The 19,291-nt window shown below is 37.4% G+C and overlaps 1 protein-coding gene across 1 annotated transcript in view; it reads left to right on the top strand.

The window, feature by feature from the left end:
* CAND1 (cullin associated and neddylation dissociated 1) overlaps positions 31-19,291 on the top strand; it is a 46,667-nt gene continuing 27,406 nt past the window's right edge. The window contains exons 1-2 of the mRNA XM_005680210.3: positions 31-494; positions 12,026-12,169. Coding sequence (XP_005680267.2) covers positions 427-494; positions 12,026-12,169 — 212 coding nt within the window. The 5' untranslated portion in view covers positions 31-426. The remainder of the gene's footprint in view (positions 495-12,025; positions 12,170-19,291) is intronic.

Genomic DNA, 19,291 nt, shown 5'->3' with positions numbered 1-19,291 from the left:
CGTCTCCGCAGCGTGCGTGGGGAGACCTCCGTGAACCCTGACCTTAGCTTTCCGTAGCGTCCCGCGTCTACCGTGCCCGCCCCCGGAGCGAAGGAGGCGGGTTTTGGCCTCTTGCCCTAGGGAACGAGTGCGGAGGGAGTGGAAGTGTCCAACTCTTCGGAGAGGCCCTGCTGTACTCCACGCTGCTCATGAGCCCGTTCTCCGGCGAGCAGCGCCGTCGTTAGGCCGGCCCCTTAGCCTCTGCTTCCCCCGGGACAGGCCCACGCCTTGCCGGGGAGGGGGCAGCCTGTCGAGGCGCCTCCCTAGTCAGCGTCTGCGTCGCGCTGCGACCCTGGAAGCGGGAGCTGCCGCGAGCGAGAGGAGGAGCCCCAGCGGCGGCGGGCAGCAGCACCAGCAACGCCGGCGGGCGGGATTGAGGCCGTCAACATGGCGAGCGCCTCGTACCACATCTCCAATTTGCTGGAAAAAATGACGTCCAGCGACAAGGACTTCAGGTGAGGCCGAAATCCGACCCTCAGTCCGCCTCGGCGGGCGTCCCCCATCCGCGGCCCTGGCCCTCACACAGGCCTTGCCCCACCCCTTTGGCCTTAACTGGTTGCTCGGCTTTCCTGACGCCTCCAGGCCACCCTCCGCTCCCCGATCCCAGCAGGCCCCTTTCCTCGCCCACCTTCTAGCCCCCTCCCCCCGTTATTTCCTCTAGGCCGTTGCCCATCTCGGTCATAGGCCCCTTCTGCGTCCCCCACCGCATGCTCTACCCTCCTAGGACGTGACTTCGCGTCCCAGGTAGCGTGAAGGGGCGAGATCACGCACCGCTGTGGGCAAGGGAGTCACTCTAGCCTTGGAGACGTGGAGGCCAGGCCTACCCGCCGGCCTGCCCGAGGCGCTAGGCCTCCCTGCTCGTGGGGCCCGAGCTGCTGCTGCTGCTGCCCACGCGGGGTCCCAGCTGCGTCTCCTTTAGCGCAGATGTGAGCAGGCCTAGGTGCATTCTGCTTGAACGATTTGCTTTTCCTCCCAAGTCTTCGGGGTTGTGTTATAAACTTTTTCTTTGGATTATCTCTTTAGTGAAGGTGGTAAGAAGGTGGAGGGGGAACTGGGATGGTGGAAACTTGACTCCTAGAGTTTTCCCGCCAGCATCTCTTGTCATTTTTCCTTGGCAGGTAAAAACCCAAGCAGGAACTCAGGGTTTCAGTCTTATTTCCTTTTACTCAAAATTACTGCCAGAAAGTTGAATTGCTGAACCTTAAACAAAAAAGTACAGGGAACAAATGGATCTTACTGAAAGGAGTTTTCTAATACGGGGGCGGTGAATATGAAGGTTTGTTATACAGTTCTGTTCCTGGAGGCTTGTGCTGTTGGTTCCAGACCTTGGTCGCATGCATATTGAAGAATTGTTATATTTTCACAGATTATCTTGGTTTTTTCCTCTTTTCTGTTTTACACAGTAGTAATTGCTACATTCCTTGCTTCCCGCCTTCTGTTCCATCACGAATTAAATAAGCTCCCGATCTGAAGCGGGTTTTTATGTTTTTTGATACTTGTTTTGTTTTCTAGTAGTTGTATTTTAAAGGGAAGAACAAATAGTCTTCAATTTGAATTTTGGTCGGAGGGTTTTTTCTTTTGTATGAACAGTACGTTTTAAAACCTGAAAACACACCCAAACCTTAGGTCCTGGGGGAACATTTTTCTGTTTGTTAAAGAATCATGAAAAATGTAATAATCGTGTTGCTAGTTAAATTGGTATGCTGGTATATTAAGAGAGCCAATGAAATACATTTTGGTTCTGTGGCTTCAAAGCCAAGAATGATTTTCAAAGTTTTGCTACCTAGGGAGTTTTTAAGTATTGCATTCAAAACTTTCAAAATTAGTTTGCTCATAATAAATATTTTAGTGTTTTGGAAAGAGACGATTATTTGGGGTATTTTTAGGTTTGTGAGTTTTAGTGTGAAAATAAAAATTATTGGGGGAAATAAAAGTTGTTTGTTCCTTAAAGGATTAGAATGTTGTTTCCCTTTGGAGCTTTGCTTGCTTTCAGTGCAAGCCATTGAAAATACAGAAATCAAGTCATGTGATAATACTGCATATGTGATATTGACCAAAGCCTCCTTACATTTTTTGTAAAAGAAAGTAATACATATATGCTTGAGGGTTTTTCACAAATTATATGGAAGAGTAATACTCAGTGTGGAACTTGATAAGGGTTATCTACCAGTTTGGGCTTGAATAAATCAAAACATTGCTTGGAGGATCACTTAATCTCCTAAAAATGATATCTTTCTAATAGTTGGTGAATATTATAGAAGATATGCCTAGGGACAGTAAGTGCCTTTCAGTAATTTGTCATAAAGCTATTCTTAATAACTATATTTTTAAGACCTGTAATACGCTCACACCGTTTAGTAATAGACAAGACTTTGAAACCAAAGCACTATGTATGTTAAATAACTGACATGTAAGAGATTAATTAAAACAGCATTTGCGGTCAAGTACAAGATTTTTCTGTATTTGAATAGATGTGTTCTATTTTAAAATGTTGCTCTCTAATTTCTCTTTAGAAATTTATATACTTGTTTATTTTGCTGGAAATACCACAGTTGTAGTCACATTTTTAAAAATACCTAATGCTAGAAGGATCTTGAGGACAAGATTAATTAGCATTATAGAAGATCTTAACGTATGCAGACTACTTTACCTTGTGCCAAGGGGAAAAGAAAACAGTACATCCAAAAGGAAAAAAAAATCATTTTCCTCATGGTGGAATCCAAAGAGAATAAGACTACTAGTCACAAATACAGGTTCTCATCCTGTAGGATTCTTGTTGTAAACTATCTGATATCTTGGGCAGGCTACTTTGAGATTAAATTTTTGCTTTTGAGAAACTTGCATATGGATGATTACAAAAGGTCCCTTACAGGCCCAGATTTTCAGGTCTCTGAATAACAACATAGATTTTTAATGTGAAGGGGGAAAATAAATGGATGCAGGCTTCTAAATTTTAGAATCTTTTTTTTGTTGTTGTTGTAGGACTTAAATTATAGGCTCAGATTCATTGGGAGAGAAAACCAAAACCTAGTGTCCTTTTTCTTTCATGTTTTAGCATTCTGTATTCTTTGAAGATGGGATGGTAAGGCTTAGTGCTTGTTGATTATGTAGATAAGAGAAGAAAACTTTAATATGCACAAATAAAGCAAATGCTTCGCTTATAAATATTAATCCTGAATATTCAGTGGGTTGAGGTAACTAATGATACTCTGCTTTTATTTTCATGTATTTCACCACCAACTGAATTAAAGTATTCCAGGGAATCAAAAGCTAAACAAAATTTTTACCATTGTTTTATCTCTCTGTACGTAATAGTTAATATTTACTGTGGACTTTATACACTTACCCTTACAACTTTAATAAAGTGGACACAAGCTGTCTCTTACAGTTGAGGAAACTTCGATCTGGCAGTAAGTGCTTGCCCAAGGTCAGTTTGACAGCAGCAGATCTAGGATTTCCAGATACCCTCAGGGCATAAACTCTCAACTACCATACTCTACTTCACCAAGGTTTTTACCAGGGGACATTAAGAATAAGACCTTAAATTTCAGTTCTAAGTTAGGCTTATGGAATATTTTGTGCTAAAAGACACTTTAAATTCCCTAAGAGGGACTCCAGAAAGTTGAAGATTAGTGCTTGCCTTCAGTATTACCTGCATGCTTGTTGAATGGTTAAGACATTTGTGAAAAGATAAGGAACCCAGGGCTATATGTAGCTTTCAGGCCTTCGTGGCAGAGAACATGAAAGCAAGGAGATTGACCTGCAGGTGTGATCTGAGCTAGGTCTTGAAGTTCTAGTTAGAGAAAATGAGTACAGGTGTGAGAGCACTCTATACAAAACACCACTCAGGGAGAGAGTATAAATAATCTTGTTAGACACGGCAGGGACCTTGTCTTATTGAACTGAATCCTCCACTTAATTTAGGGCCTTGGTTCTGGGAGTTCTCAATAGATAACTTGTTTTAGTTGAATTGGATTTTAATTCCAGAGTTAAGAAAAAAAACATAAGGATTGGGAAAGTTTCTTTAAGAAATCATTGTAAAATCTACCCAAATTATTTGATGCGATCTTGAAATAATTCACCTGCATTTTAGAATTTCCCAGCTTGATAATGGTTTGTCACCAAATTAATTTATGTGTTTTGACTATTGGAAAACATTTGCCCTTGAAAACTGTTTAAAGTGCTAATAAAAATATCAGGCCTGTTATGGAATCATCAGCTTTCAGAGTTGGAAGGGACCTTACAGATCCTGTAATAGCTGAAAGTGCTGTGTGGGCATTTATAATAATGTGTTATGGGAAGATTGAAGGCAGGAGGAGAAGGCGGCAACAAAGGATGAGATGGTTGGATAGCATCACTGACTCAGTGGACATGAGTTTGAGCAAACTGCAGGAAATAGTAAAGGACAGGGAAGGCTGGCATGCTGCAGTCCATGGGGCTCAAAGATCAAACAGCTGAGCAACTGAATGACAACAGTTATAACAGGAGAGGCTCTTCTGCTTGTGCTTGAAGAAAAGTAGGTTTAATCAGAAGAAATAGATTTGTAGAGATTTAAGAAGGTGATTTCTGAGCATTTTCTAAGTACTTTGCCTGTTGATGGCAGTAATTTACATGATTTCACTTAATGTGATTTGGAGGGAGGTGTGGATGCAGGTACTGCTAACACTCATTATCAGCAATAGTTAGGTCTCACCACTGAAAAAGAGGAGAAAGGGACCTCATTGAGGAAACTGGGAAGAAGAAACCTGACTAAAAATGAGTTTTATTTACATGAACAATATTAAGACTGTCCCAAGTTGATTCATGACTAAGAGAAGTAATGAGAAAAGGTGAGATAGCGGTGGGGTGTGTATGAAATCTTTGAAAGGTAATTTGTTCATTGGGAGATGCAGTTTGCCAGTAGCCTTTAAATCTCTGTTGGAAGCAAGAGTAAACTTGTGTTTGTGTATTAGAAGTGTTGTGAAAACCACTCACTGTACAGTACAGAGTATCTCTTTCTACCATTATTTCTGCCTCTCCGCATTGGATTTATTTAAGATGAGTAAGTTTACTTCTCAGGTAACTTTCAGTTCGGTAGAATAAGCCAAGTGTGTTCAGTTGCAGTCTCTGACTGTCTAGCTTATAACTTTTTGTGCAGAGCCTTGGCACAGTTTCTAATGATGGTAGCACCAAAATATTTGAGTAAATGAGATGACACTGCCTGCAGGTTAATCCACCTGGGACTTCCATAGAAGTCTGCTTGTTAACAGCTTCCTCCTCTCCCACCTTAAAACTTATTTTTTCTTATTTTGTCTTGTTAATGTTACCATCCACCAAATGTCCCAGTTGATATCACCGTTTCTTCTTTGCTTTAGTTCCCTGATGAGTATTTCTCAAATTAGTCTCCTTATCTCAGGCCTCTTTTTAATGCAGTATGTTGGTAGTTCTTCCATTAGAATTTTCTTCCTAAATATCACAGCTGATCATTGCCTTCTGCATTGCCTCCCATAGATGAGATAAACTCCACCTAAGCTGACTGAAATTACTGTCCCTCAAATTGATAACAATCTCCAGGTAACTTAGTGGGTGATTTCTTTGCTCTTTTATTTCGTATGTAAACACTGTTTGCCATTTTTTCCTTCTTGAAATTTTCATATGTATAGGTGTCCCTCCCACAGGTTTGGGTTTGTTACCCTTTGTCTCAGTAAGAGGTTGTTAGTAGCTATTTGGATAATTTTGGTAAGGTCTCCCAGGGACAGAGGAGCCTGGTAGGAGGCTGTCTACGAAGCGATTTCGCAGCAGCAGCAGCAGCAAGGAGGCAGGGGTTTGTTTGCTTTAGAGTGGATGTTGTCAGAAAGGGGCAATTCGATCACTTGACATCTTAATAAATGTTATAAGGAGGCATGGTAAAGCAGAGGAACAGCTATTGTAAAGCAGAAGTTGCAGTCACTCTTTTAGTTAGGAGGATGTTTGGTATTTTGTGTTGCTAAGTGAGGTTGCCTGAAATGGATGTTCTGTGTGATTATATATAGGAAAACAGTATCCTTTCACTGTAAGATACCTGTTGATCTGTTTGGATTATTCATTTGGACATTATAATTGGAGTTTAGCTATGAACCTCAGAACTACACTCCAGTTCCTGGACTGTAGAGGCTACTGGCCCCCCTTTCTTAGCATCTCTCCTTTCCCCCCAAATCTTCATTTTTTTGGCCAAGAGCAGATGAAACTGGTCTTCAGGGCAGTAATTCATGATGTTGACGGCTTCACTTTTGCTGGGATTTTGTTGATTAGGATCAGAGGAGTGGCCATTCAGTGTAGTCTGTAGTGGAACTAGGCTTGTTAATTCTCTCTCCCTCTGATGTAAGATGAGTGATTGCACCATCTAATGTGTGACGGTGGTTATTCAATAACATTAAGACTGGACAGGATACATACCCGCTGTAACACCCAAATCCTGTGTTTTCCCTCCTGTTTCTTTGTGCTTAACTCATCTGTTACTACCCCCATATCTAATCCATTTCAAAAGCCTGTTAATTTTTAATCTTGCAAATCTCAAATAGGGTTGTTCCTTGTTTTACAGTAGTTACTTGTCTAATATGTATTTCTTCTGGAAGACGCATCATGACCTTCTTGTGTGCTATCAGGGACAGTAGATAGCGCTTCAGCACTGCACCCGGAGGGGTCATTCTAAACAGCAAAATTACCAACAAAAAGCACAGACATGCCAAAAAAAAAACAAAAAAAAAAGTGGCACCAGATAGACTGAGAAGAGGGTGCTTGTTTACAGTGTGAGAGGTGAAATAAGGCAGACCATCACCTTGCGCATTGTCAGCTGGGAGTGTGTGCGGATGCGTGCTTTGGGTGCTGCAAATGTTTCGTGGTTCTTCACAAGTCTGCAAATGACATGAAAGCATTGGAGAGTTGATTTGGGGGTTGCAACACATTTTACTTTGCTAATAATGAGAATTGGCTGTGCGTCCGTTTTTCCGTCTCCATTGACTGTCATAACTCTAATTCCAGCTGCAGTAGCTCTCCTTACTGTTCTCCATTCAGTCTGCTAAATGAAGGTTGATTCTCTTCAAACTACTTTCCATAGTGTAACTAGAGTAATACTTGGAAAATGTTAATCTGATCATTCCACTTACTCTTCATCTCTACCTCAAATGCTTTTCGGTAGCTTCCCATCACTTTTATAATAAAGACTAGAATCTTAGTAAGGTCTTCAAATCTCTTTAATCTTTTGGCCCTTGCTTACTTGGTTATAACCTCCCCACTCTCCACACACAGTTCCTGTTCATGTTTAGGATCTCAGTCTTTTCTGATATACAACTTTCTTTCCAGTCTAGCTCATGTTATTATGTTATCCCATTGTCTTTGTATCATGTTCCTTTCCTTCATAGCATTTGTCTCAGTTCATAACTACATATGATGTAAGTACTCATATATGTAGTTTAAAAAAATCATTATGCCTCAATTCGATTGTTATGTAAGCTGCTAGGTAGCAGGAAGCACCTGTGTTTGCTTTTGCTAGCCCTTGTAGGTGTATGCTCGCACCTAGCATAGTACCTGACAAATAAAAGGTTCTCAGGACATAGTGAAATGAGTATATACAACCTTTCCCATCTTAACCTCAGCCTGTGTTTCCATCTTCCCATTAGGTTTCCCTGTGTCTCACACACTGAATTGCTTCTCAGTCTGGGGTGCTATGCTCCTCCCCAGCACCACCGCCATGCACACAGATTTAAAATCCCAAACCAGCTTTCTCCATGGAAACCCCTCTCAAACCTTTGAAATCCAAACTGTCAATTCTTTGGTGTGGTCATTGACACAGACCCTTGAGTATTTTTATAAGTTTGTGTGAGATTTGTCCAATTTACCTGTTTGTCTGCCATGTGAGATGAAAAGTTCAGAGGAGGGACTGGGTCTGAGTTTATCATTTCAGCCCTTAGTGCCATAGCTAAAGCAATAAATGTGTAAAAGACATTTTACAAATTTGCTTCTCAGTCTGCCATGGATAGCTTTCAAACTGGTCAAACAACTTCTTTTTAAGATTTATAGTGCAAACTTTTTAACACATTAACAGAGGGAACTTTCTGGTTTCAGGGTCACAATTAAAAAGTAATTCTTACTATTGCAATCTAGTTTTCTGATTTTTAAAAATATTATCTATTGCTAATTTTGCTGATGCTCATTTCAGCTTTTAAAAATGTTTAACTAGATTTTGAAATCAATAAACTTCTTTATTAGAAGTATAAGTTCTTTGAGGGTCCTTTGCTCATAATCCAACCTTTGTAGCATAACAGGCAGTGAATAAATAAATGGTAAATAAAGGAAGGCATCTTTGTACCAGTAGTTTCTTCAGAACTATAAAATAACTTTTTATTGGGATGATATGCTTTTTTAAATTCAAATTGATGATCCCTGTGTTTTCTCTTCAACTATATGATTAAAATTTCAGAGATCCTTAGGGGTTCCTAACTGATATGCCTGTCTAATGGATTTTATCCAAGTAAAATAATTGGTGAAGATGCTTTTCATGCTTTATGTGTAGAAGTGCGTGCATGGTTCTGTTCAGTTGATTTTTTCTTTTTAACTTTCTGGACTGTTAGGTGATTTTAAATTCATTTTTTTCATCATGTAAAATGGGAAGGGGCTTCCAGTTAGGAGAACTGTGTTAATTTTAAAAGGCACAGGCTTAATTTACCTGTGTTATCCCAATTTGACCATATGCTTTTCTTTTTAAGCAGTTTCACAAGACTTGATAAGAATTATGCTTGTGTGTAGTTTAAAACTTTGTCCTTTGGCAGTTGGTTCTTAAGGAAAGGAGGCTAGATGTCTGGTGGAACAGCTTTCTGCTTCAAAACATCCTTTTGAAAATACACTTGATTCTGGTGGTGGGAGTTGGGATGGAGGTGAGAGTTTGCATTTTGTAGTTTTCCCAGTGGTTTGTAACATGAGCTGCCCAATCTGACACTACAGCATTACACAGGAAGGTATTCTTTTTTTTTTTTGATAGAACTCCATAGTAGTTCATTTTATTTTTTTTTTTCCATTCAATTTATTTATTTATTTTTTAATTTTAAAATCTTTAATTCTTACATGCGTTCCTAAACATGAACCCCCCTCCCATCTCCCTCCCCACAAGATCTCTCTGGGTCATCCCCATGCACCAGCCCCAAGCATGCTGCACCCTGCGTCAGACATAGACTGGCAATTCGATTCTTACATGATAGTATACATGTTAGAATGCCATTCTCCCAAATCATCCCACCCTCTCCCTCTCCCTCTGAGTCCAAAAGTCTGTTATACACATCTGTGTCCTTTTTCCTGTCTTGCATACAGGGTCGTCATTGCCATCTTCCTAAATTCCATATATATGTGTTAGTATACTGTATTGGTGTTTTTCTTTCTGGCTTACTTCACTCTGTATAATTGGCTCCAGTTTCATCCATCTCATCAGAACTGATTCAAATGAATTCTTTTTAACGGCTGAGTAATACTCCATTGTGTATATGTACCACAGCTTTCTTATCCATTCATCTGCTGATGGACATCTAGGTTGTTTCCATGTCCTGGCTATTATAAACAGTGCTGCGATGAACATTGGGGTACATGTGTCTCTTTCAATTCTGGTTTCCTCAGTGTGTATGCCCAGCAGTGGGATTGCTGGGTCATAAGGTAGTTCTATTTGCAATTTTTTAAGGAATCTCCACACTCTTCTCCATAGTGGCTGTACTAGTTTGCATTCCCACCAACAGTGTAGGAGGGTTCCCTTTTCTCCACACCCTCTCCAGCATTTATTGCTTGCAGATTTTTGGATCGCAGCCATTCTGACTGGTGTGAAGTGGTACCTCATTGTGGTTTTGATTTGCATTTCTCTAATAATGAGTGATGTTGAGCATCTTTTCATGTGTTTGTTAGCCATCCGTATGTCATCTTTGGAGAAATGTCTATTTAGTTCTTTGGCCCATTTTTCGATTGGGTCGTTTATTTTTCTGGAATTGAGCTGCATAAGTTGCTTGTATATTTTTGAGATTAGTTGTTTGTCAGTTGCTTCATTTGCTATTATTTTCTCCCATTCAGAAGGCTGTCTTTTCACCTTGCTTATATTTTCCTTTGTTGTGCAGAAGCTTTTAATTTTAATTAGATCCCATTTGTTTATTTTTGCTTTTATTTCCTGAATTCTGGGAGGTGGATCATAGAGGATCCTGCTGTGATTTATGTCTGAGAGTGTTTTGCCTATGTTCTCCTCTAGGAGTTTTATAGTTTCTGATCTTACATTTAGATCTTTAATCCATTTTGAGTTAATTTTTGTGTGTGGTGTTAGAAAGTGATCTAGTTTCATTCTTTTACAAGTGGTTGACCAGTTTTCCCAGCACCACTTGTTAAAGAGATTGTCTTTACTCCATTGTATATTCTTGCCTCCTTTGTCAAATATAAGGTGTCCATATGTGTGTGGATTTATCTCTGGGCTTTCTATTTTGTTCCATTGATCTATATGTCTGTCTTTGTGCCAGTACCATACTGTCTTGATGACTGTGGCTTTGTAGTAGAGCCTGAAGTCAGGCAAGTTGATTCCTCCAGTTCCATTCTTCTTTCTCAAGATTGCTTTGGCTATTCGAAGTGTTTTGTATTTCCATACAAATCTTGAAATTATTTGTTCTAGTTCTGTGAAAAATGTTGCTGGTAGCTTGATAGGGATTGCATTGAATTTGTAAATTGCTTTGGGTAGTATACTCATTTTCACTATATTGATTCTTCCGATCCATGAACATGGTATATTTCTCCATCTATTAGTGTCCTCTTTGATTTCTTTCATCAGTGTTTTATAGTTTTCTATATATAGGTCTTTAGTTTCTTTAGGTAGATATATTCCTAAGTATTTTATTCTTTTCGTTGCAATGGTGAATGGAATTGTTTCCTTAATTTCTTTTTCTACTTTCTCATTATTTGTGTATAGGAATGCAAGGGATTTCTGTGTGTTGATTTTATATCCTGCAACTTTACTATATTCATTGATTAGCTCTAGTAATTTTCTGGTGGAGTCTTTAGGGTTTTCCATGTAGAGGATCATGTCATCTGCAAACAGTGAGAGTTTTACTTCTTCTTTTCCAATTTGGATTCCTTTTATTTCTTTTTCTGCTCTGATTGCTGTGGCCAAAACTTCCAGAACTATGTTGAATAGTAGCCGTGAAAGTGGACACCCTTGTCTTGTTCCTGACTTTAGGGGAAATGCTTTCAATTTTTCACCATTGAGGATAATGTTTGCTGTGGGTTTGTCATATATAGCTTTTATTATGTTGAGGTATGTTCCTTCTATTCCTGCTTTCTGGAGAGTTTTTATCATAAATGGATGTTGAATTTTGTCAAAGGCCTTCTCTGCATCTATTGAGATAATCATATGGTTTCTATTTTTCAATTTGTTAATGTGGTGAATTACATTGATTGATTTGCGGATATTATCTTAATGTTAAAGACTTCCTAGATAAAATTCAAATCACACGCAAAGTAAAAGTAAAGAGGCACTTTTCTTCCCCTAAAAGCCTTGATGCAATTATAGTTGACCCCAGAACTATGGGTCTGAACTACACAGGTCCACTTAACATGGGAAAATTTTTCATTAAATGCATACTACATATACTACATGATCTGGATTGGTTGAATCTGCAGATGGAGAACTGTGCAGATGTGGATGTTGACTGTAAAGTTACACATGGATTTTTGATGAGATGTGGAGGGCTGTGGCAGGGGGCGCGGTACGTCGGGAGGATTGAAGCCTTTAATGCCCACGTTGCTCAAGGGTCAGCTTTATTAGACTGAATGAGTGTTCATTGAAGGTCCTGTCAGTAAATTTGAAATCAAGGCTAACCTGAGGAAAATAAAGCCAATGATACCTTATTTAAAAGAGTACATCAGGACTTAGATACAAGTGATAGCATTGGATTTGAAAACTGATTTTTATTAATGCTTAAAAATTTTAATTACTGACAAATTTTAATCTTATTAGGTTTATGGCTACAAATGATTTGATGACAGAACTGCAGAAAGATTCCATCAAGTTGGATGATGATAGTGAAAGAAAGGTAGTGAAAATGATTTTGAAGTTACTGGAAGATAAAAATGGAGAGGTACAGAATTTAGCTGTCAAATGGTAAGTTGTTTTTTACTTGCTTCCTACCACCTCAACTTTTAAAAAGTTCAGTATGGTAACTGGTAAATTTTCTTAGTTTTGTTCTATGTCTTTGTGGAGTGTTTTAGACTTTGCGGGTAACTTGACTTAGCATTTGTACTTGGTACGTAGACACATATCCTTATATGTAGTTTCTATATTGGCTAGAACAATAGTATTTATATCTTATGAAACTTTAGAAAGAGTAGTTCTCTTACTTATTCGGCCAGATTTTTTAGCTAGGTTAAAAGGCCTACTTACTATATATTCCAAGGCGGGGTGAAGTTTAAGAACCAATGATAAGGGAAGTAAAAAATAATAAGACTTAGTAAAGGATAGCAGCAGTTAAAACTATAGGTCACTTAACACTGATGATATAATAGTTACAAAGAATTCCCGTTACCTTGGAGAATGGTGCATTGAGAGCATCTTTTAGAGGTGATATTGACAGCTGGGGAGAGAATTTGAGTTCTTGGTAAATTGTATTAATGCTCCTTTTAAATTTATGCATATCAAATATTAGAGATCCTTAAAAATTTACATGGTAAGTTATTGGTAAGTACAACCTTTAGCTTCCTATAAAGTTAAATTACAGAATTTAATCTCATTTTGTATGACATATAATATTTGGTATTGATTTAAATAGAGCATTCTCATTGTTACTTTTGAATTTTCTTATAAAGGCTTTAAATTTATTTTAGGCTAAGGATTTACGCATCTGTAAAAACAGGCAAAGTGAGAAATCATTGGTCAGCATAGATTTTTCTAGATATGTAATACAGCTTTCTTTAACTCCAAACATTTGCAAGTTTAAAATAAAATGGGTCTTCAAAAAAAATAACTTGCAGAATAGAGCCAATGGGTCTGGTTTTACTTCAGTAGTTATTTCATCTTTTGTTTTGATATATGCTTATTATTAACAAACAAAATTTTGTCTAACATATGTGCTGAGCAATTACTAGCCTTTAAAAATGATAATAAAAAGTAGGTTTTGTCCCAGATTGAGAGATACACAGATCTTGATTCACTTGAGTATGAATCTTGTTAGAAACCTGAGCTTTTGATGATCTCTTATACTTAAAATTTAACAGGTTGAGGGGGAAATGACATTTATTTAGTAATATAAGAAAGAAATTAAGATATAAACAAAAGTAATATATTAGGAGATAAAACTCAAGAACTGATTCTAGGAGGAGGGAAAGTCCTAATAGATAAATTACTAAGTAGCTTTATCAAGAAGTTGAAAAATTTATCAAAGAACTCATCACCCAAAAGAAACTCCTGCCCAAAAATCTTCGCATACTCTTTGAAACTTCAAACAGCAGATAATTCCAGTACAGATAGTTCTAGAATTATTTCAGAACATAAAGTATTAAAACCTTTTAAACAAAATACTGATAACAAATTCTGACTAAATATAACACTAAAAGAGAAGATTACACATCAGTTTCATTTAAATGTTCAAAATAAAATCAGTAGTATATTAAGTGCAGTTTACCATGACCAAGTGAATTTCATCCTGAGTATAAGGACAATTTAATATTATGTGCTTTATTAATACTTTTATTTCATCATATTAATAGATCGGGGGAAAAAACTATCTGGTTAGTTGTCAAGGTACTGATGAGATTCAACTTGTATTCTTCATTTAAAAGAAAAAAATAAAATCCAACACCTAGACTGCTTAGTATAATTAGAGGGATGAAATACTTTCTGAAAACTGGCATCATGTTTAATGTCAGGGTGAAGAATAGGTCAGAGATGCTTTATATCATTAAAGTGAATTCATCACTTGTTTCAAGTAAAGCATAACAAGAAATCCATAGGTCCTTTTTTAAAAAGTGCACAAACACATTTATACCTCAACCCAAAAGCCAGTAAATTACCAGATACTTTCACACTAAAGGCAGGAACACGAGTGTCTCTCTATCTTCATTAGATTTCTTTTGAAGGCATTAGCTACTGTAAGACAAGGGGGAGGAAACTAAGACATAAAAGAATTTAAAAGGTCATAGGCAAAAATAAGTCAATCAAGAAAAGAATAAAAAATTTAGTGAGGGAGTGTGCTGTAAAATTAATGAATAAAAATCAGCCTTCATATAAGCAAATAAAACAGAAGATATGGAAGCAAATGTCCATTTATTACGCAACAGAAAGACAAAATGCCTAGCAATAAATGTAGCAGATGTTACAGTGGTGACTTTGGGTGAGGATATTGTGTGGTTTAAAGTAAGTGTATAATTTTATCTTTTAAAAAACTATTATAGGAGAAAAACTTTAAAATACTCTTGACCAATAGCAAAAATGTACTTGTGAACAAATGGCAAGACATCTCAGGTCCCTGGATAGAATAACTCAACAGAGTTATTAGTTCTGGGTTATTTTAATGCTAACTTAACTCGAAAAATCAGTAAGTTTTTCCCACAAGCTAGACAAGTTGATTCTAAAGGGCATTTTGGTATGAAGAGCAAAGAAGGGCAGGATATTTGCTTGATAGACCACAAAAGCCCTGAAAATCACTGGACTTGGAGATGTGTTGGTTAACCCTGCTTGGTATGGAAACATGCTGTTATGTTTATCTAATGGATGAAAGCAGTGAGGTAGTGACACAGTAATAGAACAGCAGTGGGAAATAGGGTGGAAACTACACGATGCAGTTGGCGGCATCATGAGAAAAGTTGAACCTTGTAAAAATAAAACTGGATTACCATTTGGAAAACATAAAATTGTATCCTTACCTCACAACTTCTTACTAGATGTCAACATTGTTCACCTTAAGTTGGTTTTATTTTGGATATATTAGTGTTTTGTGACTTTTTGCTGCTGATTAGTAGTTCATTGATATCTTTTTAGGGTTTGGCTATTGTGCATAAAGGTAGAGGGAACATTATTGTATGAATCTCAGGACATGTGTCTTTATTTCTTGGGAAGAATGAAATTGCTGTTGTCTGTTTGGTGGCACTAGTGGTAAAGAACCTACCTGCTAATGCAGGAGATGTAACAGACGTGGGTTCAGTCCCTGCGTGGGGGAAAATCCCGTAGAGGAGGAAGTGGCAGCCCACTCCAGTATTCTTGCCTGGAGAATCCCATGGACATAGGAGACTGACAGGCCATAGTCCGTTGGGTTGCAAAGAGTCAAACGTGACTGAAGCGACTTAGCATGCGTGAACTTTCAGATTTTTAAGAAACTGATCATTGTTTTCCAAAGTATTTGTACCATTTTACATGAAAGTACAGTTGTTCCACGTTATCAACGGTTGGTAATGGCTACGACTCTCAGCATTGCAGATGGTTTCCCTCCCATGGATGAAACCTGTGCCCCCTGCAGTGGAAGCATGGAGTCCTAACTGCTGGGTTGCCAGAAGTCCTGGTTATGTTGCTCTTTATCTCTTCCAGTTGGTGTATAGGTGTAGTTTTAATTTCCATTTCTCTGAATGACTACTGATGTTTAATGCTGTTTTGTTTGTTTATTGCCATTTATTTTTTTGTGGACTTTCCCCACTTTTTAAAATTGAGGTTGTCTTTTTACTGCTGAATTGTAGTTCATTTATTCTGGGTATATGTCCTTTTGCGCATATGTTTTATAAGTATTTTCTCACAATTTGATCTTAAAATTTTAATTTACTTTAAAATTTAGTTTGACTTAATTTATAAATTCATTTCAGCTTTTATGGTTATTGCTTTCTGTGTTCTTAGAAATCTGTTTATATTGTAAAGATTGTCCGTTGTTTTCTAAAAGCTTTATAGTTTCAGCTTTTATTTTTAGTCCTGTGATCTATCTAGAATTAATTTTTATGAAGTAGAAATTGAAGTTATGTTTTTTTTTTTCCCCATATGGATATCCAGTTGTTGAAGCACCATTTATTGAAAGCATCTTCCTTTCTGTGCTGTCAGTTTTGGCATCTCCGTCAAAAGTCAATTGACTATAAAAGTGTTAAGTCTATTTCCAGACTCCGTTATGTTCCACTGGTCTATTTGTCTATTCTAATGCCAATGCCATATTGTTTTGTTAGCGTAGCTCAGGCTTTTTCAGACTTGGTGCTCTTCAGTTTCGGGGCCAGATAATTCTTTGTTATGAGGAACTATCTTGTATGTTCCATGTATTGTTGGATATTAAGCAGTTTCTCAGCTTTTACCCACTATTTTTGCCAGTAGCATTCTTTCATCCCTCAGTGGGGGCAACCAAAAATGTCTCCAGACAGTGCCAAATTTTTGTTGAAGGGCAAAAATCTCCCTTGGTTGAGAAACACTGGTACAGATCTGTAGAAGTCTGAAGTAAGGTCATGTAAGTTTTCTAGCCTCATTTTTCTTTTCTCAAGAGTATTTTGAGTTTTTAAGTTCTTTGTATTTCATGTAAATTTTAGAATCAGGTTCTCAGGTTCTGTTTTAAAAATAAGCTTGCTCAAATTTTGGTTGAAATTGTGTTGAAGCTATAGAAATATTCGAAGAGGATCAGCAATTACAATAATACTAGATCTTTTAACCGTTAACTGCAGTATCTCATACTTATTTCAATACTTTCTGTTCATTCCTTGGGATATTCTACCTTAACAATTGTTGTCAGTGAATATCTCCTTCTTTTAATCCTGATTTTGGTAATTTGTTTTCTCTCTTTTCCCCTCAATTCATTTAATCAAGGATTTACCATATTTACTAATCTTATCAAAGAACTGACTTCAAGGTTTGTTCATTTTCCCTATTGTGTGTTGCCTTATTTTACTGATTGCTGCTGCTGCTGCTTTTTTTTTACTATTTTTCTTTCCGCTCATTTTTTCCTTTCCTAATTCTTAAACATTTAAAGGTATATTTTCTCCAAGTAGTTTGTGATTATTTTTTTTTATCATTCAGTTTGAAGCATTTTTAATTTCCATTGTGATTATTCTTTGATTTACCGGTTATTTAGAAGCAATTTCCAAATATTTATCTGGATGTTTATTTTTAATGGTTTCTGACTTAATTGCATATGATCAGAGAATCATACTCTTTAAGATTTCAGAGAGGTTTATTTTGTTTGTTTTGGTTTGTATTGTCCTGTCTACTCATTGAGATTGGTTTTATGATTCATCATATGATAGCTCAGTTGGTAAAGAATTTGCATGCAAAGCAGGAGACTGTGGTTTGATTCCTGGGTTGGAAGATCCCCTGGAGAAGGGATAGGCTACGCACTCCAGTATTCTGGCCTGGAGAATTCCATGAACTGTATAGTCCATCGGGTCACAAAGAGTTGGACGTGACTGAGTGACTTTCACTGTGGTGGATGCTCCCTGTGTATATGTGAAAGTGTTTTCTACAGAAGTTGAATATGGTATATTATAAATGTCAGGTCAAGGTAGTGTTGTTCAGATTTATATATCCTTTGTGATTTTTTTTTTCTTGATATTAAATACTGAGAGGAGTGTTAAAAATTTCAGCTATCATTGTTTATCTGTTTTTCTCTTTAATAATGGCAATTTTTGCTTCATGTATTTTAAAGCTGTATGGTTAGAGGCATACATATTTATAATTATGTCTTCCTGATGTTTGATGTGTTTATGAGTAAAAATGTTTCTTTTTAAATACACTGTATCTTGGAATATATTTTTTCTTATGTTAATATAGCTGCCCCAGTTTTGTTTTTAAATTAGTATTTGCATAGTGCATCTTTTTTCTATTACTTTCAGCTTTTAATCTTTTTATTTTTAAATTATGTGTCTTGTAGACAGCAGATGGTTAAGTCTTGCTTTTTTTTCCTTCTATTCAGTTTCATAATTTCTTCCCTTTGATGGCATTGTTTTTTTAGTTCATTGTTTATTGTAAATATTGATGTAGGAAGCTTTCAGCGTGCCATTTTGCCCTTTTTCTATTTGTTTCTTTTGTTGTTGTTGGTTTTTATTTATTTTTGCAAATCCATTTTTATTTTTTTGGCTGCTCTGGGCCTTCATTGCTGTGAGAGGGCTTTCTCTAGTTGTGGTAAGTAGGGGCTACTCTAGTTGTGGTACACAGGTTTCTCACTGAGGGTGGGTTCTCTTGTTGCAGAGCTCAGGCTCAGTAGTTGTGGCACATGGGCTTAGTTGCCCCATGGCATGTGGAATCTTCCTGGAGCAGGGATTGAACCCATGTCCCCTGCATTGGGCAGGCAGAGTCTTAACCACTGGACCAACAGAGAAATCCCTGTTGGTATTTTTATACCTTTTTTGGGACAACAGTTCTCAAAGTTTTTATATACCTTTTTTATACCATTTTTTTAATACCTTTTTTGGGGCAACAGTTCTCAAAAGTTTGAGTTGGGGTCCCTGAAAAGTGACCCTGAAAGTTTAAAACTAATATGAGTAATGACTAAGTCAGGCAATTCTTTTGACTTCTCATCTCTTTAGTGTGTATTGTATTCATTCTAGCATCTGATCCTTCCATTTGAAATGCTCTTTTTTCTAACTATATCCTGTAAATGCAAGTACCTAAAATTTGTTTAAGTGCGGTCTCCTGTCTGTAAATAAATACTAACTTTGCATTTAAAAGTTATCTTTTTTTTTTTCCAGTTGCACAGAGTAGTGAATGCCTTCAGTTAATTTCTAAAATAGTTATGTGAGTTCCTTGCCTCACCAACCATATGGTAAATTTTTGAAGATCAGGGCCATACTTTTGTTATTCAGTACAGTCTTGAGTACAGTGGCTCTTCAGTGGATAGTCATGTCCCAAGTATTACCTATGTGCTAAATTCTGTGGGAAGGACACAGGAGGAGAGCTTGCCTTTATCCTCAACCAGTGGACTTACATGCAGTGCTAAAATAATAGCAGTATGAGATACTAATATGAAAGGCGTATTCAAGATGCTTTGGAAGCATGGAGAGGTTCTGACTTGTTTGGTTTCTGCAACTATTACTTGATGCTTAAAACAAGAAAATAAAAGATATAAATTCTTGGACTTCTGAATTGAATGAAGTTGGTGTTAGATGGTAGGAAGAGAGGATCACAGTTGGCAAAATGTGATATGTTGGGTGGAATTTCTATTGCAGGTAAATCATGGGATTCTTATTAGGAACAGACTCCTAATTAGCTTTTTTATTATTACAAGATGTGTATTTGAAGGGTTTGCCAAGGGTGGGGGTCAGGTGAAAGCATCTTGAA

This window comes from Capra hircus, chromosome 5 (assembly GCF_001704415.2).
Source record: "Capra hircus breed San Clemente chromosome 5, ASM170441v1, whole genome shotgun sequence".
NCBI lineage: Eukaryota > Metazoa > Chordata > Mammalia > Artiodactyla > Bovidae > Capra > Capra hircus.
Note: the sequence above shows the minus strand (reverse complement) of the source record. Positions and strands in the feature narration are given on the sequence as shown.